The sequence below is a fragment of the Chlamydotis macqueenii genome, chromosome Z (genome assembly GCF_036417535.1).
Source record: "Chlamydotis macqueenii isolate bChlMac1 chromosome Z, bChlMac1.mat, whole genome shotgun sequence".
Taxonomy (NCBI): Eukaryota; Metazoa; Chordata; class Aves; order Otidiformes; family Otididae; genus Chlamydotis; species Chlamydotis macqueenii.
In genome coordinates this window covers 9,284,986-9,310,888 of record NC_141593.1, presented here as the reverse complement: position 1 = coordinate 9,310,888, position 25,903 = coordinate 9,284,986, and the positions used below count along the sequence as shown (strand labels likewise).

Here is a 25,903-nt window from a genome sequence, read left to right as displayed (position 1 = left end):
TGGCAGTGCACAGCGGAGGGGTCTCTACAGCGTGCTCCTTGTAGTGCGCTGCAGGGAGGGGAACTAGTTCATTGAATTAACGAATTAGTTAATTAAATGAGTGTCCCTGTCGAGCTGGGGGTGCTGGGGGGAGCGGGGGGGGGGAGGTCTCCGAGACTTACGGCGGGAGAGCCCGGGGCCTCCCGGCCGCCAGGGGGCGCTACCGCCTCCCGCCCGCTTCCCGCGCCGCCGCTCTTGGGCGGCCGAGGCCACGCGCGGCGCTTCCGGGGTGGCGGCGGGAGGGGCGGGGGCGGGCGGCGCCGGGCCGCGGCGGGCGCAGGTAGGGCCGGGGGGGGGGCAGGAGACCGGGGTGGGGATGGCGGGAGGGGGGGTCCCGGCGGACGCGGGGGTGTGAGGAGGGGTGGGACGCGGCCCCGGCGGAGCCGCGGCGGGGCTGAGCCTGCGCGTCCTTCCCCGCAGGATGCGGCGGTGGCCGGTGCTGCTCTTCCTGGCCTGGGTCTGCTTTCTCTTCTTCGCCGGTATCGGGCTGTTCATGAGCGGCTTCCTGCTCACCCGCATTGAGCTGGCCAGCAGCAGTTCCTGCTCGGACCCACTCGTGCCGCCGCCCTGGGAGGGGCAGAGCCTCCCGCCGGGCTCCTGCTGGGCACCCCAGCGCTTTTCCAAGGCCGTGCTTGTCGTCATCGATGCCCTCCGCTTCGAGTTTGCCCGCTTCAACCCAGCCAAGGCCAGCCCGCTGCCCTACGAGAACAAGCTGAGTTTTCTGCACCACCTGGCAACCTCCCAGCCCCGCCATGCCCGCCTCTACCGCTTCCGAGCCGACCCCCCCACCGCCACCATGCAGCGGATCAAGGGCCTCACCACCGGCTCGCTGCCCACTTTCATCGACGTGGGCAGCAACTTTGCCACCTATGCGATCCAGGAGGACAACCTGCTGGCACAGCTGGTGCAGAACGGTAGGTGGGCGAGGGCAGTGTCCCGCTGGGACAGAGTGTGCGCAAAGCAGGGGACCTTTATTCTGCTCTCCCTGGAAGGGGAACTGCTTACAGCACCTCTGCCCTGTCAGCTAATTCTTTTGCCCTACTCAGACGACAGTTGTCTCAGGCAGAGCTGTCGTGCAGGCAAGAAGTAGCAGGGACCATGGTTTCATCATCTTCAAAGATCGTAGAATGGTTTGGGTTGAAGCGACCTTTAAGATCATCTCATTCCAGCCCCCATGCCCTGGGCAGGGACAGCTTCCACTAGACCAGGTTGCTCAAAGGCCCTGTTCAGCCTGGCCTTGAACACTTCCAGAGATGGGGCATCCACAACTTCTCTGGGCAACCTGTGCCGGTGTCTCACCACCCTCAAAGTGAAGAATTTCTTTGTTATATCTAATCTAAATCTACCCTTTTTCAGTTTGAAGCCATTACCCCTTGACCTATCACTACATGCCCTTCTCAAAAGTCCTTCCTCAGCTTTCCTGTAGGCCCCCTTGAGGTACTGGAAGACCGCTATTAGATCTCCCCGGAGCCTCCTCTTCTCCAGGCTGAACAGCCCCAACTCTCTCAGCCTGTCCTCGCAGCAGAGGTGCTCCAGCCCTCTGATCTTCTTTGTGGCCCTCCTCTGGACCGTCTCCAACTGGTCTATGTCCTTCTTGTGTTGGGGGCTCCAGAGCTGGACACAGTACTCCAGGTGAGGTCTCACCAGGGCAGAGTAGAGGGGCAGAATCACCTCCCTCGACCTGCTGGCCACACTCCTTTTGACACAGCCCAGGATGTGGTTGGCTTTCTGGGCTGCAAGCGCCCATTGCCGGCTCATGTCCAGCTTTTCATCCACCAGCACTCCCAAGTCCTTCTCCTCAGGGCTGCTCTCAATCCATTCTCCTCCCAGCCTGTATTTGTGCCTGGGATTGCCATGACCCGGGTGCAGGACCTTGCACTTGGCCTGGTTGAACTTCATGAGGTTGGCACGGGCCCACCTCTCCAGCCTGTCAAGGTCTCTTTGGATGGCATCCCTCCCTTCCAGCGTGTCGATGGCACCAGTCAGCTTCGTGTCATCGGCAGACTTGCTGAGGGTGCACTCTATCCCACTGTCCATGTCGCCGACAAAGATGTTGAACAGGTTCTGTCCCAATACCAACTCCCCAACTCCCACTTGTCACTGATGACGAGAAAGCAGGTGTACTGGTGGTGGCTGTCGCAAGGTCACCACCAGTAACGGCCATACGAAACCAAGGGCAGTCGGTCATGTTGTGTTTGCATTCAGGTGAGACGCACAACGAAGGAGGAGCTGGTGCCAGGTGTGCGTTGGGACTGTCAGTCAGGCATGCCTGGCCAGCTGCCTGCAGCTGTTAGGCAGCAACCTCATCACATTTTCTGTGTACGTTGGTGCTGCTGGGTTGTGCTTAGTGCAGCTGTGAAGGGCTTGTTAGGGTGGGACGAGGGAGTAGAGTGAAGAGGACAGGACGCAGCCTGAGTTAGCCGTAGAGATTTCCTTCTGGGGCTCAGAGTGGTGCAATTACCAGTGCCTGGGAGGAGGCAACCTGACTGGGTTGTCCCTCCCGCTGTGTGCGAGGAAGGTGGGCAAACATTAAATCACCTGAGGCGAAAAAGACTGGTAGACCCTGCACCAGGGCAGCAGCCTTGGAGGGATCGGTCCCGGCTCCCAGGCTGGAGAGGCTCTGTGGAAACACGGAGGGCTGGCTGGCAGCAGGCAGGGCAAGCAGAGCGAGGGCAGTGGGAAGCGTTATGCCTTTGCCTTCTCTTTCCTGTGTATGAAAACCCGACAGGGTTTTGTGTTTAAAGCCGGAGCCCAGGACTCGTGGCTTCTACTCAACCCCTGTCAGCAGCCATCCGCTGCTTTGTGTTTTACAGTGGGGTCGCAGGCCTCGGGCGAGGGTTTGTTCTGCGCTGCACCTTCCAAAGCGCTGCAGAGTGGGGCTGGGGTCCTGCCGGCTTCCTGGCCTGTTCAACCCATGGGTCTTTCTGCTGGGGTGGTGTGTCAGAGGGTAACGATCAGTTGTGAGGTTGTGCAGGTAGATTTGGTGTAGGGGGCGCTTGTAGGCTCAGAAACAGGGCTGGTCACTCGTTGTATTCAAACTCATTTACAGCCAGATGGGCATTTTAATTTTAGGTCGCTTTTGAGTGTGGGTTGGAGAGGAGCCAGTGCTCCAGACCCTGACCGGGATCTGCCCAGCTCTTTGCACTCGTGTGGGTCACAGCATGACTTGGGTGGGCTCCCTGCTCTCATTAATTCCTTTCTTGCTGCCTCAGGAAGGAGAGTGGTCTTCATGGGTGATGACACTTGGGATGGACTCTTCCCGAAAAAGTTTTTCCGCTCGTATTTCTTCCCTTCTTTTAACGTGAAGGATCTTCACACTGTGGACAATGGGATCCTACAGCACCTCTATCCAACTGGTAAGCAGCTTTTTTCCCAGGGTCTGGGTAACCCTTTACATTACACAGTGGTCCTACTGCAAGTTTGGGGTGGGACTGAAGAGTTTTTTTCTCTTACGGAGTGGCAGTGGGCAGTCACACACTGCTGCCCAGGGATTACAGTGCCGAAACTGGATTTCCAGAGATAAGCCAGCTTTTGGGGCCCCTAAGCTGTTTCTGTGAATACCTTTCTTCCATGTGGGAGAGAGTGCAGCTTGATGAGACGAGGTTAGACTTCTACATCTGTCCTAGAGATACACTGCCAGGATGGAGCAGGAGGAGCAGCTTAACTTTGACACGTAGCTGCCAGGGCAGGCACACAGTCCTCTAGGAAATGGCCAGCAGTGCAGCCAGGAGGCCGGGGCACAGCACTGCTCTCAGCAGAGTATCAGTGGCTCCCAGCCTTGGGCAGAAGGTGAAGTGTGAGGTGGATTTGCGAATTTTAGGTGATTTCAAACTCCTCCCTGAGGTCCTGGGACTGAGGGGAATGCTCTTTGCTTTATCTATGTATGAATCTAAGTAAATCAAGGTTGCAGTGGTCTTTCATGGGCAAGTCCTTGTGCCTTGTGGCAGAGCTGCTGTTCATCATTTAACTCCAAACATGTTGGCTTTCCTGTGTCGAGACTCTGAAGGAGAGGGGAGAGGTCAGGGTAACGTTCTTGCTAGGGACAGCGCTGGTGTGCTGGGCTCATGGCCTGGGTGGCGTGCCGAGGGGCACATTGATGAGTCTGACCTGAAGTATCTCCAGGAGAGGACTGGGTTCTCCTTTTCCTGAGCATCCCCTTGGCTTAGCTCAGTTTATGGCAGTTTGAGTTAAAGGTATTTCAGAGTGTATTGGGTGACATTAGGCCATTCTCTTCCCAAGGGGTGGTGAAAAAAAACATGGATACTGGGGCACTTGCAGGGCTTTGAGCTCTCTGCAGCATTGCAGCCAGGCACCTGCAGACCAAGAGTGTGCTTCTGTTAAAACCTCTCTGCTTGAGAGCTGGGAGTGACGATGGCAGGAGGGGAAGAAAGCTCTGGCAGGTGGATTCAGGCACAGAGCCCGTGCCTGAATCCCAGGCTAGTGTGTGATAAGGCTGCTCTTGTTCTGCAGTGGACAGTGGTGAATGGGACTTGCTGATTGCTCACTTCCTCGGCGTGGACCACTGTGGGCACAAACATGGACCTGACCATCCCGAAATGGCTAAGAAGCTCACCCAGATGAACGAGATGCTCAGGTGATTGGTGTGACGGTGGGGGGTTGCCAGCTGGGCTCTTCCTTCAGCCAGACTAGAGGGGTGTTCACAGGGAATTTATAGATGCAGAGGACAAGAGGGGATGCTTACTGTGCCTGTTAACACGGAGAATGGCTCTGGCCAGCAGCAGCTGAAGCCTCAGCTATGGGGCAGTCTCAGTTGCGTAGACACATGTTCATGAGAAGTTTGGTTTCAGAGGTAAGGTTGACTTTAGGTCTTGGAGCTTTGGTTCTCAGCCAAACTGTGCAGCTGGAGTACAGCTGAACCTCACTTGCTCTATCTTTAAAATGGAGATTGTCACACTGAAGTTTGCCTGATGTTTGAGAAGCACTTCAAGGACCCTGGCTAGGGAATGCTGCATTTACTGCACAGACCCATCAGTTGGACTTTTCCGTCAGAGGGTAGAGTAGGATCCAGAAATCCTGATCACGCAGCCGTGCCTCATCCCAAAATGCTGCAGCCTTTTACTCTTAGGGCTGCTTTAATATTTGCTGCTGGAAGGAGTGGGTAACTTGCCCTGCTGTGTCTGAGAGTGTGGTGTATATTGTGTCATACTTGCTGCATCCTTGAGGGACAAATCCTCTCTTTTTTCTTTAAAAGTAGGAGATTGCTCACACAACATGATGCAGTATACCAGTCCTAAATAGGAGCAGCCTGAAATTTGTTTGGGAACATTCCTTCTGAATTGTGTTTTTTGAGTTCCCTGAAGGCACTGAGGAACCAGCCCCCATGCGCAGAGGACCTAGGCGAGATCAGTCCACTCTGTCTCAAGGCCCTGAATTTTCAGTTCAGTTTTGAAACATCCATCACCCTGGTCCCTGGCTCAGCTGTTACAGCTCTGTGTCAGCACTTTTGCTCAGATCCTTTTGTGGGCTTCACCTCTGTAGTATGAGAAGGCTTAGTGGGCTGTGCAGCTTCACCTCTCTGTCTTGGGCTACCTGCCCGAGGTTGACCTTCCTTATCCTGGTGACAGGTCCTTGGTGGATCACCTGGGGAATGACACCCTTCTTCTGGTGGCTGGGGACCATGGCATGACAGAGACTGGAGACCATGGCGGTGACAGCGAGAAGGAAGTGAATGCAGCACTGTTTGTGTACAGCAAAACACCCCTGTTCGGCACGGGCCCTCCTGAGGTGAGAAGCAGCCGATCTTTAGCTGTCACTGCCTGAGGTGGCATCTGGGGTGAAAACTGCATCCTGGGGTTACAGAGAGTAATGGTTTGATCAGAGTTATTTAGATGGAGAGGGGCGGGGAGTCTGTCACCTCTCCCAGGAGAAGAATGGAAAGGCTGACACAGGTTGCAGGTAACTGAAGTGTTTGGGACCTGTGTTGGAGCCCCTCCAGCTGTGAGGAGTGTCTGAGTGGGGCCAGGGGCAGGGCCAGACCCAAGGACCTGCAGCTCCCAGCAGGCATCCTCCCTTCCACGGAGTGCTCAGGGAGAGCTGAGCTGTTCCTCTGCCTTCCCCTGTGTTTTCCCACTCTTGGCTTCTCTAGAGTCCCCTCTGAACAGGGATGTCTTCCCCACCATCCTCGAGGATGAATGAAAAGCTGCGTTGCTGTTTTCTTTCCGAATTTCCAATTGCTCCCCTGTCTCTCCAGGAGCCTGAGGCCATTCCCCAGGTGAACCTGGTGCCCACTGTGGCCCTGCTGCTGGGTGTGCCCATCCCTTACAGTAACATCGGGGAGGTGATGGCTGAGCTGTTCTCTGGGGACGGCGACGCTGTGTCTGCAGCCTTGCAGCAGCTCTCGGTCTATCACATCAACGCCAAGCAGGTATGGCCTGTGGTAGCCCTTCCCCTTGAACTAGAGAGGAGAAAGAATGGCTTTTTAAACACATACCTCTTCTGTTTGATGGAGATGGGGCAGTGACATGGTGTTATCTCTGTGGGGAGCTTATTTTGAAGAATTACCTCCTTGCAGTGTTTGCTCCAGTAAAAAGCGGCACAATTTTCTCAAAAGAGAAATGAGAGGTACCAGTTTAGTGCTTGGTGGTGAGTGCTGTGGTGTGGAAAATACTGGCTGTGAAGGTGGCATTCACTCCAGGATGGGGTTAGGCCCAGATGGTCAGAGGTTGGTTCCTCAAGGCGGAAGATAACCAGGGGCAAACATTCCCTGGTTTGTTAGTAGAGATTCAAGAGTGCAAATGGATGTTTTGATGCTGCTTCAGTTTTCAAGGAGAAACAGTGTTAGCTAAAAAGCTATTTTAGATCAGTGACAGAAGGAAAACAATAATGATGGACTAAATAAAAGAAACACCACTTAACAGGTGACGGTAAAGTGGGATAGAGAAGGAACAGTTTACACCAAGCGCAACGGAATACAGAACTCCAAGAGCTGAGTGACAAAATTTGAATGAGAGTGACTGTACCAGGTGCAGAAGAAGCTGAGGCAACAGAGCAGGCCATATGCCAGGGCAAGCCAGAGCCTCTGGAGGATGTGAAGGCCGTCTGTTGTGGCTCTGGGCATGCTACAGAACCAGATTTGCCACACGCATTGCAAGGGATGTGTCTCAAATAATTAAGTGCCAGCCTGCCTTTGAGGGACTTCTGGATTGCCAGGAGCACGAGAATAACTCCTCCAGCCCCCAGCCAGCTCCTCGGTGTGCCACTTGGACACCACTCGTGCAAGTCGGTGAGGAGCTGGAGAGGATACGGTTGCTGATGGGAAGGCAGAAGTGTTCAGCCTCTACGCTGTGTATTTATAGAGCAGCAGGGTGCTTTGTCGTTTAAAGATGACAGTGGACGTTACTGTCTAGTAGTCACTGAGGGTATTGATCATCATATATTAGGGTTAGTGTTACCCAGTCCTGCCTGTTTAAATATTTGCACTCATTTGTCTGAAGAGGTTTCTGGCTTGATCCCGTTGGTTTTGAAGAAGCTTTGGCACAGCAGGGAGATTGCGCACGCCTGGGAGAGCTGGTGCATACGTTTGCCGTTCCTGGGCAGGGGTGGGCTCATTCTGCCTGGGCTCTGAGGCAACTGGAAGGCATGTGAAGGTATGGGTGTGTTTCAGGGCTCGAGCAGATTTGTGTTCCTGAGCAGCTGGGTGTTTGTATGGGTGCTCTGCCATGGTAATGCCCTTGTAAGACTTTTTTTTAAATGACTTTGGGATCATAGCTGCTTCTGTTCCTGTCCTCTTAAAGCAGGAAGCAGAATGAGCTCTCCGTAGCCTGTGTTACAGTGTGTTTATGTGCCTGTATTGAGGAAGAGGGTTTGATTTCAAGCACTGTAAGCTCTTTAATTTGATGTCTGTCCTCAGATAAACAATGTAAAAGTCAACATCAAGTGCAGATGAATAGCTAGTAATGACTCGAACTTCTGAGGACATCTGCCTAGTGTTGCCAAAGTCTCTGTATAAAAGCCCTTAGTGATGCACAATGGTACCAGAGGTGCACTTGCGGGTGAAGGACTGAGAGGTATCGGTGTGGCTGTCAGGATGGGTATGTCAATTGAGAGGCATGTCACTTTGGCAGAAGGATTGTGTTTCTTGTGGTCTCCTTCTGCATTCAGGTGACCAGCCCTGGGTGGTGCAGCTGGGTCTGGGTCTGGGTCTGTCCTGTCAGGGGCTGGCAAGTTGGGGCTGTTTCCATTCTGAAGGGGCTGAGTGAGGAAGATGGCACTGAATCCCATTGCCAGTGGTCCCAGTGCCGCTGTCTGACCCTGTGTCCCGTCTCCCCTAGGTGGACCGCTTCCTGCATTCCTACTCGCTGGTGGCTCAGGACCTTCCAGCAGAGCAGATCCAGCGCCTGCAGGAGCTCTTCTCCGGTGCCGTGGAGGAGCACACTCAGCTCTTGGCCCAAGTGCAGGGAGCGACGCTGGTGCCTCCGGAGCTGCAGTCCAGGCTGGGAAGCCTCATCGGTCGCTTCCAGCTCTACCTGCGGGAGGCACGGGCTGTGTGCACCCGGTCCTGGGCCCGCTTCCATCCCCTGCGTATGGTGGGGGGCTGCACCCTCATCGCCACTTCCTGCTTGCTCTGCTACATGGCCTCAGAGCTGGCTGCAACATCAGACTCTTTCTATCGCAGCTGCCTCCTGTACCCACTGCTTTGGGGCCTGCTGGTGGCTGTTCTGCTTGTCCTGGCCTGTGTGTTCACCCAAGAGGGGCTGGATCTCCTCCTGGTGTTGTCATCGGCAGCTGCAGCTTCTCAGCTGGGATTTTTCTGGCACTGGTGGGGCTGGCATCCCAGGCGAGCCCGTTTAGTGGGCAGTCAGCCACCCTTGGCCAGCATTGGCCTTAGGCAGAGGCTGCGAGCATGGCTGGGGCTGGCCTTCCCCATGGGCATTCTCCTCTTCCGCTGCGGAGCTATGTTCTCCGATAGCTTTGTGGTGGCCGAGGCCTGGGTGGCCCCTTTCCTGCTGGCCTCACTGGTGATGTTGCTGGTAGGGAAGCTCCACTGGGACGGTCGCCTAACTATGCCAGAAGGCCCCAAGCAGCAGCTCCTTGGCTTTTCTTCTTACCGGAAAGAGATCTGGTACCTGCTGTGCCTCGTGGCCATGCTCCTGGTCTGTGTGCGCCTCTCCAGTTTCTTCCACCAGTGCCGTGAAGAAATCCCTCAGTGCCAGCCCTCCCTTTTCCTCTCCCCCCTTGCAAACCTGAGAAACACAAGGGCCAAGAACCTCTTCTACCTCCTGTGCGTGGCCTTGCTGGCCGGGCTGGTCTATGCAGTGAGGAGCTGGCTGCGACACTACGGCAATCTGAACAGCTCGGACCCTCTCGTGCTCTTTGTGCGCTGGGGTTTCCCACTGGTGGTCCTCTGCATTGCCTGCTACTGGGCCGTTGCCTCCAGCGCTGACGACTCTCTTGGCAAGCTGCAGGAGCTGGTGCAGGTGGCAGTTGTTGCCTTTCCGTGGGCTGTCTACGGACTCGCATCCGTGGGGCTGCTGCTTCTGCTGTGTAATCCCATGACGGTGTTTGCAAAGGACACACGGGAGTCGGCAGGATCCATCGTCACTCCCTACCTGGGTGTTCCCCGCTCTGAAGTTGACTTCCTCCACGTCATCCCTCAGATCTACAAGAGGATGCAGGAGTCTCAGAAGAGCCGCCTGGAGCGAGGCAGCTGCAAGGCCACCGTCGCAGCGTACGGGCTGGGCAGTGTGTACTCGGCAGCCCTGATCATAACGCTCACCCTGCTGAGCTTCGTCTTGATGCTTCTGCACAGCGAGCGGCTGAGTCTCGCCTTCCTGCTCCTCTTCCTGGAGGCCTTTGTGCTGCTGCACATCCACTCGCGTGCCAGAGGCCTTGCTGGAGATGCTGGTGAGTCAGGGCTCAGTAGAGCATCCTCTGGGTGACCTGGGCCTTATCTGCAGCAACCTTGACTTATTTCCAGTGGGAGAGGCAGGGCCCAGTCTCTGCTCTTTGGGAATGGCGGTGCACCAGTCCTCAGGGGAGTCTCCTAGCTTTTTTAGAGCTGCTTAAATTCTCTAGTAGAAGAGGGATACTTGCAGCAGGGATGCCATGTGGGAGGAGGAGAAGTGCCTTGTGTGAGGGAAGGATGTTCTACACCCATTCCTTCCCCCCGGGGTGCAAGCAGCCAACAAGCCCCACTGCTGCTGACAGTCCAGTAAGCAGGGCAGGCAGCAGAGAGAATGCCTGTCCCCTCACTATATCTCTGGTGGGACCCTGACCAGTTTCTGTCTCTCAAAAGAGAGAGTGTGGAAAGGGAACCTGGAAGAAAAGTCAATAGGTTTTTTTTTGACTGTCAATCTGTTTTGTTTCTCGATGCTGATCTCTCTCTCTTTTTTTCCTCTGTCTTTTTTTTTTCTCTTAGAGACTTTTTCAGTTTCCTGGTATGCAGTCATCTCTTGGCTCCTTGCAGCTTCCCAGTTCTTCTATTCCACAGGCCACCAGCCCATCTTCCCAGCCATCCACTGGAATGCAGCCTTTGTAGGCTTCCACCTTGACCACAGCACGAACCTCCTGCCTGCTGTCCTGGTGGGCGCCAACACCTTTGCCTCCCATATCCTCTTTGCAGGTAAATCAATTTCTTCCTGGGCTGTTGAGCCTGAGCAGACATGGCTCACTGCTTTGCCTTGTCCGGAGGCCTGCAGGCTGAGCATGAGGCGATGAAGGCTCCGGCACCAGCTGAACAGCAGCATCTTCGCTGTCCCCTTCTGGGGCCACAGAGCTGCCCGTGGCCTGCAGCCTCCATGCAGTTGTGCCTGACCAGCAAACTGGAGCTGGAGTATATGCTTCCTGCACATCCAGGGCATGATGACAGAGCCTAGACTACTCCTCACCTCCTGGGCTCCAGTAACTTCATGTGCCTTTGTCCTTGAGGTAGTCGGCTGCCCTCTGCTCCTGCTTTGGCCCTTTGTGTGTGAGATGCCCAGCCTGCAGAAGAGGAAGCCCAAGAAGGAGCCCCGGGAGGAGCTGCAGGAGGTGGAGGAGCACATGATGGAGATGAGGCTGCGAGAGTGCCCCGAGAAGTTCTCCACTGCTCTGCTGCAGCTGGGGCTGAAGTACCTTTTTGTCCTTGGGACACAGGTATGGACAGAGGCAGGATGACTGTGGAGAAGGCTGTCCAAGAGGAAAATGGGTTCTGTGAGAACCATGGGACACTCTGGTGAGAGGAAGGGGCGGGCAGGGCACAGACAGGCCCAGAGGTGATATGTCTGGTTGCAGGTGTAAGAGCAGCTGCACAGGTCCTCTCCTCAGTTATGCCATTTTCTCTGTGCTTTGGGAAGGGCTCCAGCATGGAAGTCACAGTATGGATTGGGCTGCTTTTCATACCCATCTGCCCAGAGCGACAATGTCTGTTCAGAAACTGCAAGGTTGTAGTCCTGCTCCCCCTCTTCCTGACTATGCCTATCTGTTTTGCACCAGCTCTGGTTTTCATCTGATCGTGTGCTGTGGTGATATAGGGAGCTAAACACCAGAAATTTAATACTGTGAAAGAAGCAAACAGCTTTCTGGGGTTTATCCCTTCAAATCATTCTCCTGTGTGGTCAGACGGGAGGCAGTGCAAGGGAGGGGGCAGGCCCTGCAGCAGGAGAGTGAGAACACTCCTGTCAGTGAAATATTAGGTCAGGTTAGCCACAGTGTGAGCCCGCCCTTGCGCTGTCCCAGTCTGGTCCTTTCCTTGGAGGACATACACGTACCCCAAGCTGTTTGTGTTTCCTGACTGGAGGACACAATGGAAGGGAATTCTCTTTGGGATGCTTATTTCTGGAGTGCACTGTATCAGCCTCTCAGGTGTGTGCAGTTAGTACCACCTTCAGATGTGAACCTAGCGCCCAGGAGGTCTCTCCAGTCACTTGTAACTTGTTTTTGTTCATCTCCCCCACAGCTTCTGGCCTGTGTTTGTGCAGCTATGATCCTCAGGAGGCACCTCATGGTCTGGAAAGTCTTTGCCCCCAAGTAAGTGCCATGAGTTGCTCTTACACTGCGTTAGGGCTCATATCCCTGACATCTTGACTAATATTTGTAGACAGGAAGGTTGGAAGAGACCCTATGATCAATCTTCTGACTTGTTACTTAGCAGAGGTTGTAGGACTGTCCATAACTAATTCCTGCTTCAAGTTCAGAAGCTGGACTTGAGCTAGAGCGTAGAAATTTCTCCTTATCTTGATTTCCAAGGACACATGGAGCCCATCTGGAAGCTAAGAATATTCAGGGCAGAGGGACAAAGGTAGGGACACCAGACCAGAAATGGTAAACCCAGAAATGGTGAAATAGCAAACCTTTGGGCTAGTAGGAGTATGGGGTGGCCTTGGCCTCTGAGGGGTTCAGAATCCCACCTGCATGTTGTCCTGAATGGCCTCTAAACCAGAGGTGTGCTTGGCTTCCAGGTTGCAGGCAGCAGCTGCTGAGGAGTGAATGTAATCTGGGTTTTAGGATTTGGGGTGCTGTCACTGTCAGGAAAGTCAGTCTGGTGGGAGTGAGGGCAGCAGCCTGTCCTTGCAGGCACGCTGGCTGTGATATCCTTACTGCATCTGTTGTGCCTGCAGGTTCCTCTTTGAGTCACTGGGCTTCGTGGTGAGCAGCATCTGTCTTCTGCTGGGGATCTCCCTGGTGATGCGTGTGGACTGTGCCGTCAGCACCTGGTTCAGCCAGCTTCAGCTCAGGTAGCATCGAAGATGTGGGGAACCTGACCTGCTCGTCGTCCGAGGCTGAGGTTGTCTCCCTGGAGCCGGGAGGGATAGATGAGCCACCAGCAATGAGTGCCTGCTGACAGCGGTCAGGGATTATCCCCAGCTCCCTGCCTCAGCGCTGCACAAAAGGACCGGAGCCAACTGTTCCCCACTCACTGCGGTGGTGTTTCTCAGCAGTGGAGGTCAGACCTCTCACTGGGCGTTTGTTGGCAGCAGGAGGACTCTGCTGCAGGAGCCCAAGAAGCAAGAGTCCTGAAGTGCTCCTCTGGAGAAACACCAACCAGGGGTCTTGCTGCTACTTTCCTGACAACTGTCCCCACTTTGCAGCTGGTCGTCTTCAGTGGCCAGCAAGGTGTCACCTTGCCCATGCAGAGACAGTCACTCACTGGAAGAGGCCTGCTGAGGAGGGTAAGGAGGAGAGGGAAGGTCCTGCAGCCACCACTTCTCTTTGCGTGATCAGCTTTCACACTGGAGTTGAAGTGCACGTGGTCATGCATACGGATGGTTCCTGGGGTTTTGGTGGCAGCTGCTCCTCTGTAAAGTCAGTTGGTTGCTCTGTAGTGAGGTCCCTCCAGCCCTACACTAACTCCCATTTTCCTGGTCTTCCTCAGCCCTGTGAGGGGCAGCAGGGAGCAGGCTAGGCTGCCTTGTCCAGCCTGAAGCAGGCTTAGCTTGGCTGCGGACTGGTAGCAGGGAGAACTGTGTTCATGACCAAGCAGCTCTCCACTCAGCCTGTCGATGTCCCTTTTGGCTGGGCTGTAGCAGTCAGGGCTCCCAATCTCTTCCTGAGGATGTGTTGCTGGATGCCACCTGTTGATTGTGAACGGTTGAGATGCAGCAGGATGTAGTGACAGAGCATTGGCTCATCCCCATATTGTGTCTGGTCAGGAGGAAGAGGAGTCTGGAGTAGTTGTTCCAACTGCAGGAGTGGCCTTAGTGTGAGGTCTGGTGCCTGGAAACAGCTGCTTGGAAGCCCTGAGTGGGTGATGACTCTTCTGAGAGATGGCTTAACTCACCGGTGTCTGTGTATGTGCCGGGGGTTATGTCACCTTGAAGGGTCCCCAGGCACTGCAGCTGTGATCCCATGCCTGATGCTTATCTCACCTTGACCTTGCTGTTCTGAGTGGGACTTCATGCTGCAAGTGAGCTACCCCAAACCCACCCTTGACTGCTCGCAGTCAGCAGATGTTGTTATTTCTTTATGACCAGAGGTAGAGGACGGTGACCGTGGTGCCTGGCCACATCCCAGCTAAGTTTCGATGGGAGCTGGGATGCCTTACTGCCCTGAACCACTGTGTGGCATTACTTGGTGCTGTGAAACCTTCTGTCTCTTTCCCCTCCAGAAAGAGATGAGGACTGCTTGCCTGGGATTCCTGCTTTGATTTTTGTTCTAGTTCCATTTGTTTTGATTTCCTCACTGTAGACTGCTAGCATAACTCCAGGCTCTTCCTCTCCACCCTGGGGAGTCCCAGGGAAAGTGTCTCGTCACCTCTCATCATTTCAGTTCTTGCTGGTATGCCACTGTGGAAAATGGCTCTTGAGGGCAGGTTTAGTTTTGTATTTCACCCCTTCAAAATGCTTGCTCAGGTGTTAGGGTGCAATTCCAGGGAGGCTTAAACTGTTCTAATGTGAGGTTTCCATTGCCTGGCCTCCTCCTGACCTGGCTGTGCTGTCCCACCTCAGCCTTGCATGTCCCGTGCGCTGTGGCTCTGTCCTGCTTAATTTCACCCAACATAACCAGGGGCTGGTTTGTAACCGGCGAGACTGCCTGGGCTGCCTCACCGCCTGGTTGCACGCGCACCAGTGCTGGTGCAAAGCAAGGGGTAGCAGCGTGCAGGGGGAGGGATGCTGGAGAGGGCAGGAACGCATCAGCCCACAGATGGGCTTAAGCAGTCCCACCCTTGAAGAGCAGGTTATTTGCTGTGTACTGTGACTCCCTGGATCCTTATGGTTGCTAATGCTGTAGTACTGACCTCTGACATCCCCACAGTTGCCACCAAGACCCCTGGGCTTTGTTCTCCTCCATTTCTGGGAATAGTTCCTCTTTCAAAGGCCATCATTATGCTGCTGAGCCTTCCCATGCCCATTGTTCGTGGTCAGAGCACTCAGATGGAGCGTGGGCATCCTCTCCTCATGCCTCCCTATCAGCTCTCAGCCTTCCTGCTGGGGCTGGCGGCTCAGGGCCCCAGGAGGCCAGGGCAGAGCAGAGGGGACAGCAGAGCTGCAGCACAGTGAGAACACGCGCACTTATCTCGCCGGAGACCAAACAAAACTTGCGGTAACAAAGCTGCAAGTACATTCTTGTCACTGCAGAAATGCCAAGGAGTGCTAGCTGCTCAGCCAAGGCAGACTGGCGACTACACCAAAGAATTCAGATTCAAGAAGACGAGTTTTCCAAGGGCTGGAGATGCTCTTGCTTTCTTTCATTGACTTTTTTTGGACTTTGACAGCCTTCCTGAGCTGCCCTCAAGCTGATTATTTGGCTGCCATTCTCCTGAGTGTGCTGGGGATGATAGAGTTTATGTTAGTCCAAGCCTTAGTGACCTTGGAAGCAGGAGAAGCTGCTGATACTAGAGCAGACATGTCTGTATTTGCTGATTTAAAACCCCAAGGAGTGTCTGGAGAAAGGTGCCTGCTGGTCCAAACCAAGGCTTTTTAGGAAACCTGGCGTGCTGGGAAGCAGGCTCTGCCCTACATCCTCCCCGCTGAGGTTGTCACCAGGGCCTACTGCGTCTCTCCTGGAGCAGTTTTCCCAAGCGGTTTGTTGCTGGTCCCTCTGTCCCTTGGCTGAGCGTGACAAGGGACATGTCATCCTCAGTGTGCTACGCAGAGCGGTCTCATCCTGCGCTCCGCAAAGCTGCTGCGCTTGGGCTCTTCAAGTGCCCTGCTTCTCTGGGCAGGGCAGGGCTCCGCTGGGAAGCTTCCCTGGCTCAGGCCAGCGGCAGGGTGGTGTGTCCCGTAGTCCTGGCACGGGGCAGGATTGGAATTGTGTCTCATTTATGCTGTCTGGAAAGCGGATGACCCAAAGCTGCTACCACTGGAAAAGGTTGTGGCTGTTGGGAGCATCTCCCCACCCTGATCCGAGGGGCTGGCGCTGCCCGCACAGCTATCCCAAGGGATGGCACTGGCGTGGGGAGGCCGGGGCTCGGTGTCTCAGTTCCCACGCCTGTTTTCTCCATCCCATCTCTGTTCTCTCAACATTTTTTCTCTCAATATCACTTATTTAGGCCAAGGAACGGTCACGTTCTCGGCGTGCGTGTCTCCCCTTGCCCGTGGGGAGCAGGGCTGGCGAGCTCTGCCCTCTCCCACCACGCTCGACTCGCCACGTGGCTTGGAGCGAGATTGTTCTTTCATGTTTCGTTACTAACCTCTCTGTGCCTCAGTACCCCGTTCGGGGGGGAAAAAAAAAAAAAAAAAAAAAGGGGATGGACCCAGTTCTGGAAAGCAATTTGGGAGCTCCGCATGCAGCATGGTGCTACGCTTTCCTGGGTATTTCTACGTGTCTGGCCGTTAACGCTTTCGTCCCATTCAGCAGTTACCCCGGGGTGGCGGGGCGATGCTTGAGTCTCTGCTGGGAAGTAGAGCCTTTTTTCCTTCAAAAAAAAAAAAAAAAAACCAACCCCAAACGGGCGAGTTGGCAGCTCTCATTCAGTGACAGCTTCGCCTCCGGGCTGCTGTGGTTCCAGGGGCCGGTGCCCGGTGTCCAGCCCCGCGGGGCTGCTGGGGAGGGGGTCGCTTCGTTGTTAAATGACTCGTTAATTAATCGGTGGTGGGGGAGATTTGCTGTCTGAGGGTGGCGCGGGGCTCTGGGCGGCTGCGGAACAGATGTCTGCGAATAAAGCCGTGAGATCCATGGCGGGCGGTGGTCGTCTCCTCCTTCGCGCCCTCGGTGCGGGCAGGCGGGACCCCTGGGGCTGCCCGGTGGGAGCTGGCGGGTTCGAGTACTGGCGAGGTTTGGTCCTCCTCGGCCACTGTCTGCCTGGCGAGACGGTGGTTCGCTCCGCCCCTTACGCCGCACGCTTGGTTGTTGCCTTGGCGACAGCCGCTTCCGCTCTGGCCTTCCTGCCAATCGCGGCGGCGGCGCGGCGGGCGCCGGCCAATCAGCGGGAAGGCGGGAGGCGCGCGCGGGCGGGCGGACGGCGGCAGCAGCAGCCGCCATGAAGCGGCGCCGCGGGGCGGTACCGGAGCCGGGCTGCCTGCAGACCTGGGCCGCTGAGAACCAGGCCCTGGCTGGCCGCTGGCGGGTGCGGCGGGTTCACTCTCTCCCCGCTCCTCGAGCCCCGGAGCTGCCCTTGCGGGGACAGCGCTGCTTCCGGTGCCGGTTGCCATGCGAATGCGCCACCCCGGGGCTAGGCCGCGGGCTGCCCGTCGGCCGCGGGGCGGGAGGGGAAGGGCTGGGCCGGGCTGCCGCGGCTCGGGCCGGCCCCTGTCACGGTGAGGGTCTTCCTTGCAGGCAGCGCAATGCTCGGGGCCGGGCGGAGCGGCGGCGGCGCGGGAGGCGCAAGAGCAGCGACGCGGCTTCGAGGAGCTGCTCCTGAGGATGCGGGGTGAGTGGCGGCCCGGTCCGCTGCCTGGCGCGGAGCGGGGACCGCCCTGCCCCGTGCCTTGCCTTCACCTTCCCTCCCGCTGCCGCCCTGAACCCGAAGCACCGGTTCCTGAGCACTGGTGTTTACGGGGCTGCAGCTCTGGTATCCCAGTGCCGGAAACGAACTAATGAAGGGAGAGGGGTGAAACACTTCCTGCTGCCCTAAGGCTGAACTGGGCCTGCAAAAGAATTAAGGCTCAGGCCCAACCTCTGCTCAGTCTTGCCGGGGGGTGTGGGCAGAGCTTTGGCATTTCTGGAAAAATGAGGCAACCTTTGTCCTGGGAAGCTGAGAAAGAGGCTCCTCGCCACAACTGTGGTATAGAAGAAGTCTCATGAGAGGGAGAGAGACTTACTTTGGGAGACACAACGTGGGAAACCTGTGCAAAAGGACAGATGAGTGTTGGAAGTGGGTAGGCTATTAGTGCTCTTTTGGGAGAGCTGAAAGGTCTCAGTTCTGGAGGACTGCAGCACCTGGATAGCTGGGGAGCGGATGCCTAAAGCAGTGCCAGCACCTGAAGAGGTAATACCTGCTGTCTCTCTAGGTAGTGCAGTTCAGGCTGTTAAATCTCACCACAACAACAAAAAAAAAAACTTAACCAGGACGCTTCTGTTGTCATAAAGCTGGGTGATGAGGTGATGATACCTTAACATGGATGGTTGTTGAGTTTTTCTTAACCAGCTCAATTGTGTGTTGGGTTGGCTGTGATCACAGGGCTGCCAGCTGCCCTCCCTGCCCTGCCTCTGGAGCTTACCGTCCTCTACAACTCCCTGCTTTTTACTATGGGAGCATCTGACTCTGTCATCGAAGGAGATGCAGAAGAAATACGCCAGGGGCTCCTAAGGGGTAAGGAGATTGTTCTCTGTATGGGGGTTCCTCAGGGCTCCTTGCCTGGGAGGCAACTGACCTCAGGAGGACTCAGCAGAGCTGGAGTTGTAGCTCTGAACTGTGTTGTCTCCTGACTGTGCTGCTGTTAACTCCACTGTCCGAGAGCTTGGTTTCTGTGTCGCTGAGGCTGGGCAAGCCCTGTAACCCCATTCCTTCCCTTGCTGCGAGGAACCTGTGCTTGCTTGAGGCTTTCTGTACCCCTTGGGAGGGTATCTGTTACAGGGGACTGACCTGTTGTCTCACGGCTGGAGTTTTTTTTGGTTTGTTTTTTTTTTTTTTTTTTTTGGTTTTTTTTTTCAGTTCTGGAGGCTTGTGGGGTCTGTGGGCAGGATCTTAGCACTGAGGAGCTGTGGCAGAAGGTGCTGCAGGAGGTAACTGCGGAGGAGCTGCAGGCACCTTTGCACCGGCTAGGGGCCCTGCAAGCAGCGTGGTGGCTGGCAGCCAGACGCCTGGGAAGCACCGCTGGACTCTTCCAGCTCCTGAGCAATACTGAGGTAACTGGGCACAGGCAGATGCTGCGCAGCTCCCAGTTACCTGTACCGGACTATTTGCAGGGATATAAATACCCACGGGTTTGCTAAAGGAGGCAGAGATGGCATAATTACTGGGTTTGTCATAAACCTCACTTTGCAAAATGTTGCTGTGGCATTTGGAGACCTGAACCCATCAGTGCTGCCCAGTCAGCGTGAGTAATCCTCTTGCTGGCATCCCAGTGTAGCCTAATGACCCCGAGTGTCTTAACGGGTCCCAGAATATCTCCTGCCTGCCAGTGCCTCAGACCTTAAGGTGCCAGAAAGGAGGCTTTTGCAGGCTGGAAGGGGGCTGCAGGTGGACTTGCAGCCTCTGTAGGGAGCATGCTGTGAGCAGGGGGATGCAGACATCCTGTTGATTGTACGGGTTGTGTGAAGGCTGCTGAGGGGTCCCACCTTCTAAAATGTCCTCCAACAGCACTTGGATCTGCCTTGCCAAGAGCCCCTGGAGATGCACCTCGCTCTGAGGTGGGGAGGTGCTGCTCCAGGCCAGGCAGGAATCATGGCAGCGAGTGGGTTGCAGTTGAAGTGAAGGGGTGGTAGGACATTGATCCCCAGCACAGAGAACACTGTCAAAGGGTTTGGTGGGACCTCCATTTCCCCATGCTCTTCAGCACTCTTTGCTCTCTCTCCCTTGTGTATTCACAGGACACAGGGAGAGCTCACTGCAGTGAGGGGGAGAACGAACTCCTCTCCCTGCTCAGGGCATGGCAAGTACCTGCTGAGGGGGCCTCCCTGCCCCTCGTACAGAGCGCCAAGGACTTGAAAGAGATCCTCTGTACTGCAGCAGCCTTCCTGCAAGGTTTGTCTGGAGGAGGTACTCATGCCAGCACAGCCTCCCACTGCTCTCCTGTCCCTTATCCTGTTTTTTTTTTTTCCCAAGCAAACCACCCCTTGGGGTTTTCTGGTCTCTCCCTTTGGAAGAGGGCCTGGGCTGAGCCTCTGGGTCTCAGCTATGCTGCTTGGTATTCAAAGAGCTTCTCTGCCTTTTCCCCAGCTAAGTCTTTCTCTGCACTGTCACAGGCTTCCTCTGCCTGTCTGTGTCTTTAGGTAGGTGTCTGAGCCTCGCAGTGAACTTGTATAAAGCGGAAGGCTGGCAGGGGACTTACAAGGATTTTCCTTTCTTCTGTCTGTCTTCTGGCACTTGCCTTTGTTGCAAGCACATTGTTCCCATCAGATTATGGTGCGGCGGGAGCCATGCGAAGCTGTTGTGCAGCTTTGTAGCCTGGTGTGCAGCAGGTGATTGATCTCATCTGACTGCTGCGTTTTGTCCTGCTCGTGGTTTTCCCTTGCTTACCATCTTGACAACCCCAGCAGCTCCAGGAGCAGCCAGCGCTGCATCGCTGTGCTCAGGCTGACGCAGGGCCTTCCTGCCAGGAGGGCAGGAGCTCCTGCCCATAGAGCTCTCAAAGGCCTCTAGGGTGGAGACAGCACTTCCAGCAGGGAGGTGGCAGATGTGAACATGATGTAGGCATGTGAGAGCAGCCTCAGAGGGAAGCTTGAAATGAGGACTGAAGGAAAAGCAAACACCATTCATGATAAATATTCATGAATTAATATCCCAAAGCATCCTGCTGGGAAATGGCCCAGATGAGCTGGAAAAAGTCTTTCTGAGATTCTGTGTGTGCTTCCTCATCCACACCACCGTCACTGTGAATAGATGAGCAGATGTACCTGCCCAGCACCTACCTCTGCCCTTGTTCTGGGCCCAGGCAGACATCTGGGCTTGGAACTTGCTGTTATTTCTGCTAGATTCTTCCATCGAGTGGCTTTTTCTCTTGCAACAAAAAGATAGCAGCTTGGCACCATCCTGCTGTGTATTGCTGGGTGCAGAGGGGTTCCTATGGCACTGGGAAGAAAAGGGCACGTACACTTGTTTGGGGACCAGGTTGGTCAGGAAGGGGAGCCACAGAGCTGAGATCTTGTGTCTGTCCTAGGGCTGCAGGAGCTGGAGGCTGGGAACTTCCCCACCGCCCTCTCCCTCCTTCAGGAGGCTGCAGGAGGATTCTGCTCCAAGAGGGTCCTGGCCCAGATCTACACCTGCCTCAGCTGCTGCGCTCAGCGAATGGTAATGGCCAGCCTCTCCTCTGTCAGAGGGGAAACGCAGCCTAGAGTGGGGTGAAGAGGCTCAGGCTGGCCACCGTGCCTCTGCGTGGCAGAGAGAGAAGCTCAAAAACCAGCCTGAGGAGGGCTGCCTTTGGCTAAAGTGCGCCCTTGCTTAGTGGGGATCACTGGGGAAGCAGAGCAGGGATCTGGATCCCACTGAACAGTAAAGATGTCCTCGCAACATGCGCCTCTTCCCGTCTGCTTAGGGCAAGCCTCAGACAGCCCTTCAGCACCTGAAACGAGCCCTCCAGGTGGACTTCCAGTGCCTTCCTGCCCTGTCCCACGTGGCAGCAGTGTACCATGAGCTGGGGCAGACTGAGGCAGAGCTGCAGGCCCTGGCTCTGCTCTACGAGGTTTGTCTGCTTCCTGTAGTTCTGGGTTGAGTTTTTCCCAGAAGAGCTTTGAGCAGGCTCCTGCCTTCTAGAGGGCTGTTTGACCCTTGTGGTGTTGCTTTCAGCAGTGAGATGTGAAATTCCTACTCACCCACCTTTGGGTCCCAGTTCATGTTCTTGCTGGCTTAGGAGAAGAGGTTACGCTCTCGTGTCATAAAGTGTCAGTCTCTTAATAAACTGTCTTGTAAAGAGGCCTTAAAAAGGCAAATTGTGGCTGTGAGGGGGGGTGTGCATTAGCTGTAGCAACTGTATTCTGCCTGGGGGGTCTGTGCCCAGGCCACAGCAGTAGATGCCGAGTTAGCTCTTCAGCTGTCTGAAATCTGTAAGACACAAACACAGCTGTGGAGAGGGATCTGTCTCGTGAGGAGTGGCCCGAGATCTGGTCTAACTAGGTCTGCGGCTGCAGTTCCAGGCAGCTGAGAGCACCTTGAACTGAAAACCTGAGGTGATCTGAGTGATCTTGCAAATCTCCTGATGCCCTGTGGAAAGCAGAAGTCTGCCTGTCCCTGGCTGATCCTGGTTGCTTTTCTTGGAAGTGGCTGTGATGTAGCAAGTGAGAACAGTGTAGCTGTGCTTATCAAGTGAAGGGCTTCTGCTCATCTGGGTGCATCTCCAGATGGCAGAAGTAGCAAGTGATTGCAGCTGCTCAGGACTTGACCAGCATTGTGTTGACCATATTTTCTGTTCCTGTTTCACAGGCTCTGGAAAAAAACCCTACAGCAGCTGCTTCCTCTAGTCCATATTTCCTAATTCAAACAGAGCTTCTGGTCCGCACACCACTACTAGCTTCTATCCTTCGCCATCGCCACCCCTCTGAAGTGAAGTACCTGCTGGCACAGCGGTGTCTCCAGGACGGGAGGTGCGTCTGGTCTGCTTGCAGCATGCTGCCTGTTTGGGCTCTGTGGTTTTCTCTGGACTCCTGAAAAGTGTCCAGTTCAGAATTGCTGTTGTAGGTCTGCTCAAAGCATGGGTATCACGACCAGAAGTGTGGTGCAGGGAGAGCCTGTGGGCTGGTAATCCAGGTTCCGCCTGGCTGCTGGCACTTCTTAGGGTCCCTCTGTTCCTTCCACCACGTGTCCTGTCCCTGTTGCAGGGTCACTGATGCAGTGGAGCATTACCTGGATTTTCTGGCTCTGCTTCAGGAGGGGCTAGAACAGCAGGTAGGTATCTTGGTGAAAAACTCCCTTGGTGACTTGGTAGATGAGGTTTGGATCCCCATCCCAAGGCCTGGATCCAGGCGTCACCCCTGGATGGCAGGTTTCAGTGTTTAGTGTGAGATGTGAAGGAAACAAGCTGGGGGCTGGCACCTCTGATCTGTGGCATGTCTGCCTTTGGATTCACACCAGAGACCACTTGCCACTGCTGTTGGGAGAAACAGCTTCCCCTTCCCTGTGGGGAGCAGCTGGTGGCCTGGTTTTGGATGTCCTTTACTTCAAGAGTAGGGATTTGCTGCCTTGATTCTGCTGAGCTGTTAGTGCTTTGCTATTTCTGCCTCCTCCAACAGGCTCCTGTGTCTGTGGGAGCGGGTATGAGCTTTGCTGGGCTGCAGCTTGGGGTTCCCAGGAAGCGTGGGGTCATTCTGCTTGGGCTGGGTGCTCTGCATTTCTGCGCCTGAGCACTGCCACCACTTTCGCTCCCCAGGTGCCCCTAGACAGTGGCTCAGCTCTGCCCAGGATCCCTGAGGTGTTCCTGGAAGCAGCATCCGCCTTGGAGCAGGCCGAGAGGCACCAGGATGCCATAACCATGTGTGAGGAGGTCATCAGCCGGACTACTGACCTGATCCCACGGATGCTACGAGTGGAGGAGAAGCTGGAGCAGCCGGAGCGCCCATCGCCAGGGGCAGGGCTGGCGGGTGGACTCCTGTCCCAGAAGAAGGAGAGTCTGTGCTGCCTCGCCTGGAGAGCAGCAGGATACCTGCACCAGGGCTGGGCGTGGGCCGCGCTGGGAGAGAGCAAGGAGGCTGTAACGCAATTCAGCAGGTGATGAAGCCTCGCCGGGAGAAGGGGCTGCCCCAGCAGAAACCAGTGGCTGGTGGGAACCAGAGCACGGTGCAGGGGCTGGCCTGACAACTTGCAGGTGATTTCCAAGCCCAACGGTGGTACCAAAGCTCCTCCGTCCTCCCACCCATAGGTGCCTCAGCGACCTCTTGCGAGTCCAGCTCTATGGGTCTGACGTTGAACCAACAGGTATGGTGCTGCACAGCTGGGATCTGGAGCAGGGTTTGGCCTCTGCTCTGCCTCCTTTCCCGCTGTCTAGATGACAGTTAAATGGGCTGTGAACCGGGAAGCTTCTCCAATCTGGATTTCAGGGAAGAGATCTGTACCAATTGTGCAGATGGGCAGCCAGCAGCCAGGCTGCTGCTGAGGTCACTGGTCAGCACAGCCATAAAATGTACCGAGTTCTTGGTGTTCTTCACTCTTGTCCTCTGCCACCTCCTGGCCTCTCCCAGCCTGGTGGAGAGGCTGAGCTCTGCCACCAGCGGTTCCGGGAGCTGGAAGATGAGCAGCCCGAGAAAATGTTTGGCCTGTCCTGACTGCTAACCTGACTCAGCCTGCTGGGACAAGAGAGGGAATGTCTGGAGGATGCTGTCTCCAGGTGCATGTGTCTTTTCTGTGCCAGAGAATCTCCTGCCAGAAGTGGAGGTGCTCCAGAAGATCAGGATGCTCTCTCTCATCGGGAGAGGTGCGCAGCTCCTGGAGCTGGGGAGGCACAAGGAAGCCTTGTTGGATTTCCAGCACAGTATGCAGATCTCGCCAGGTAAGAGGCTCATTTTGGTGAGGAACAGGGGGGATCTCCACAAATTTGTCCTAGGCTGCTTTGCTGTCTTCAGCAGAAAGGTCTGAATGCTTTAGACCACACTGATTCGGATATACCAGGACTGCTAGCAATGTTCTGTGCTTCAGATGGTTCTCTGGGGCCTGCTCAGCTCCCTGCCCTGGAGAAGGAGACAAAAACTGTTGTCAGAGGAGTGTATCGGAACCCTGCCCGCAACCTGTGCCCTGAGATAGCTCGGACACTTCTCTTCCTGCCCAAACCACAGACTGGTACAGCCAGCTTTCTGCCAGAGACAGTCTGCTTTCCCAGAACAGAGGAGCTGGACTCTCACTTCATCCTGGAAAGCAGCATGTCCGTGCCTGGCAGTCCTGCAGCCGAGTAGAGAGGCCTGTCAGGGATGAGGGGAGCGGAGCGGGGAGCTGTACGTGTCCTGAGCACAGTCGAGGCGCAGCTAGTGCTGCTCCTGGGGCTGACCTCCCCTGTTCAGTTCTCCAGCCGTGCTGACGCGCTGCAAGGGCGTGAGCGTTGCCACGATCTGCCAAACCTGCTGGTCCTGGTTCTGACCGAGGCTCCCTCCCTTCAGGGGTGCAGACCTGCCCCCGCCTGTGCCCAAACGGAGGTGTGGCTGGCTGTGCCGCAGGACCGATGCCATCTGCCTTGGCTGCCAGCCCCAGGCTCAGTGAGAGCCCGTGACACAGCCGGGACAGTCTCCTCCCCATTACGCCACCTCTCCTCACGCTCACCTCCCTCATCTGGCTTCTGAGCTTTGTCAACAGCCTGCGACCCAGAGCAGCGCCGGGGTCCTGCTCCTCCCCTGGCCAGGGCCGCATTCTCCCTTTGTGTCTTGCAGGTGACCCAGCCGCTGCCTCCTACCTGGTGCAGGCCCTCTGGAAACTGAACCGAAAGCAGGAGGCGGCCGCTCACTGGCAGGAGTTCTCCCAGAGCGCCCTTGAGGAGGACAGGCAGCAGGAAAGGCAGGGAAGGTGTGTAGAAGGATGAGGGGGATCTCAGCTGCCCACACAGCAGCGCAGCGCGTGTTTCAGACTGCGTGGACGGTTTATTTCAGCTCCCGCCAGCCTGCACCCGCAGCTCGGGGGTGTCTGAGTTGCTCTGAGGGACCAGGGGCACAGCAGAGCTGACACGGAGCCAAGCGAGGGGGCAGAGGATGGGGGCTTGGCGCAGCGCACAGGGAGCGAACTTCTTGGTCAGACCACGGCACGGGAATGGTGCAGTCCTTGCCGCTGCAGCGCTCCCTTCTCTTTTTTTTTTTTTTTTAGGCCCTTCCCTTTGTACCTGGTGTCGTGCCTGAAGCAGGCGGTGTTCCCGCACGGCGACTCTCTTGCCGGAAGCATACAGGATTACCTCAGCACTGCGACACGGAACCCTTCCACCTAACCCCATCAGCCTCCCCGCACCAGGCTGGCGTGAGGCCTTTCACGGACTCCTCCAAGACTCAGCGTTACTCTTGGATAAAGCTGGATTCCCAAAGGATTGAAACGGAACAGATCTCCTTTTATAATAAAAGCCTCAGCGCCAGTTAAAAGTTTTTTTTTTTCTGTGCCTGTTACCCAGAGCGAGCCTTTGCAGTCACTCGAGCTGCTGTGAGCCTGTGGGCGTGGGCAGAGACACCCTCAGCGTCTGTGTCGTTCAGTCTCTGCTCGCCAAAAAAAAAATCAATCAAGGAAAAGAAAAACTACCAAAAATAGAGATAAACTGGGGAAAAGAGACGCGGGACAGAGGGGAAGAGGCAGGCTGCCGCACGGCCCCCTTTCCCCGCGGAAAATGAACCCACCGGAGAGTGGGGGGAAGTAGAGGGGGAGCTATTTCCCCGCTCTCGTCCAGATCGTGCGAACCCACGGCCGCGCCCACGCGTGGCGGCTCCGCCAGCT

At 55.8% G+C, this 25,903-nt stretch overlaps 2 protein-coding genes across 5 annotated transcripts; both read left to right on the top strand.

Moving 5' to 3' along the window:
* Window positions 1–303: 303 nt before the first annotated feature.
* On the top strand, window positions 304–14,675 carry PIGO (phosphatidylinositol glycan anchor biosynthesis class O). 3 transcript variants are annotated; one of them, XM_086770870.1, is made up of 11 exons: window positions 304–319; window positions 460–953; window positions 3,252–3,395; window positions 4,510–4,633; window positions 5,625–5,784; window positions 6,251–6,424; window positions 8,331–9,903; window positions 10,418–10,621; window positions 10,931–11,133; window positions 11,936–12,006; window positions 12,597–14,675. In XM_086770870.1, exons 2-11 carry the CDS (start codon window positions 461–463, stop codon window positions 12,715–12,717), a joined length of 3,267 nt encoding a protein of 1,088 aa, XP_086626996.1. In that variant the 5' UTR covers window positions 304–319; window position 460; the 3' UTR covers window positions 12,718–14,675. The 3 variants fall into 3 exon arrangements, with proteins under 3 accessions (XP_086626996.1, XP_086626998.1, XP_086626997.1); XM_086770872.1 differs by lacking the exons at window positions 11,936–12,006; window positions 12,597–14,675 and having other exon boundaries at window positions 10,855–11,063; XM_086770871.1 differs by lacking the exons at window positions 11,936–12,006; window positions 12,597–14,675 and having other exon boundaries at window positions 10,773–11,063.
* A 2,213-nt stretch (window positions 14,676–16,888) lies between these two features.
* FANCG (FA complementation group G) lies at window positions 16,889–25,560 on the top strand. Of its 2 annotated transcripts, XM_086770490.1 has the most exons (14): window positions 16,889–16,984; window positions 17,194–17,287; window positions 18,038–18,169; window positions 18,512–18,705; window positions 19,390–19,543; window positions 20,679–20,809; window positions 21,054–21,200; window positions 21,938–22,098; window positions 22,333–22,399; window positions 22,881–23,218; window positions 23,370–23,425; window positions 23,859–23,996; window positions 24,865–24,997; window positions 25,292–25,560. In XM_086770490.1, the coding sequence occupies exons 1-14, from the start codon at window positions 16,898–16,900 to the stop codon at window positions 25,407–25,409; spliced, it is 1,950 nt and encodes a 649-aa protein (XP_086626616.1). In that variant the 5' UTR covers window positions 16,889–16,897; the 3' UTR covers window positions 25,410–25,560. The 2 variants fall into 2 exon arrangements, with proteins under 2 accessions (XP_086626616.1, XP_086626617.1); XM_086770491.1 differs by lacking the exon at window positions 21,054–21,200.
* Window positions 25,561–25,903: the final 343 nt, after the last annotated feature.

Bases quoted from the DNA above. Each gene is read 5' to 3' on its own strand.
- PIGO (XM_086770870.1), top strand. From the start codon at position 461: ATGCGGCGGTGGCCGGTGCTGCTCTTCCTGGCCTGGGTCTGCTTTCTC. The intron at 4,634-5,624 runs GTGATTGGTGTG...TCCTGGTGACAG, and splicing joins CAGATGAACGAGATGCTCAG to GTCCTTGGTGGATCACCTGG. The intron at 12,007-12,596 runs GTAAGTGCCATG...TTGTGCCTGCAG, and splicing joins TGGAAAGTCTTTGCCCCCAA to GTTCCTCTTTGAGTCACTGG.
- FANCG (XM_086770490.1), top strand. From the start codon at position 16,898: ATGAAGCGGCGCCGCGGGGCGGTACCGGAGCCGGGCTGCCTGCAGACC. The intron at 20,810-21,053 runs GTAATGGCCAGC...CCGTCTGCTTAG, and splicing joins GCTGCTGCGCTCAGCGAATG to GGCAAGCCTCAGACAGCCCT. The intron at 23,219-23,369 runs GTGATGAAGCCT...TCCCACCCATAG, and splicing joins GCTGTAACGCAATTCAGCAG to GTGCCTCAGCGACCTCTTGC.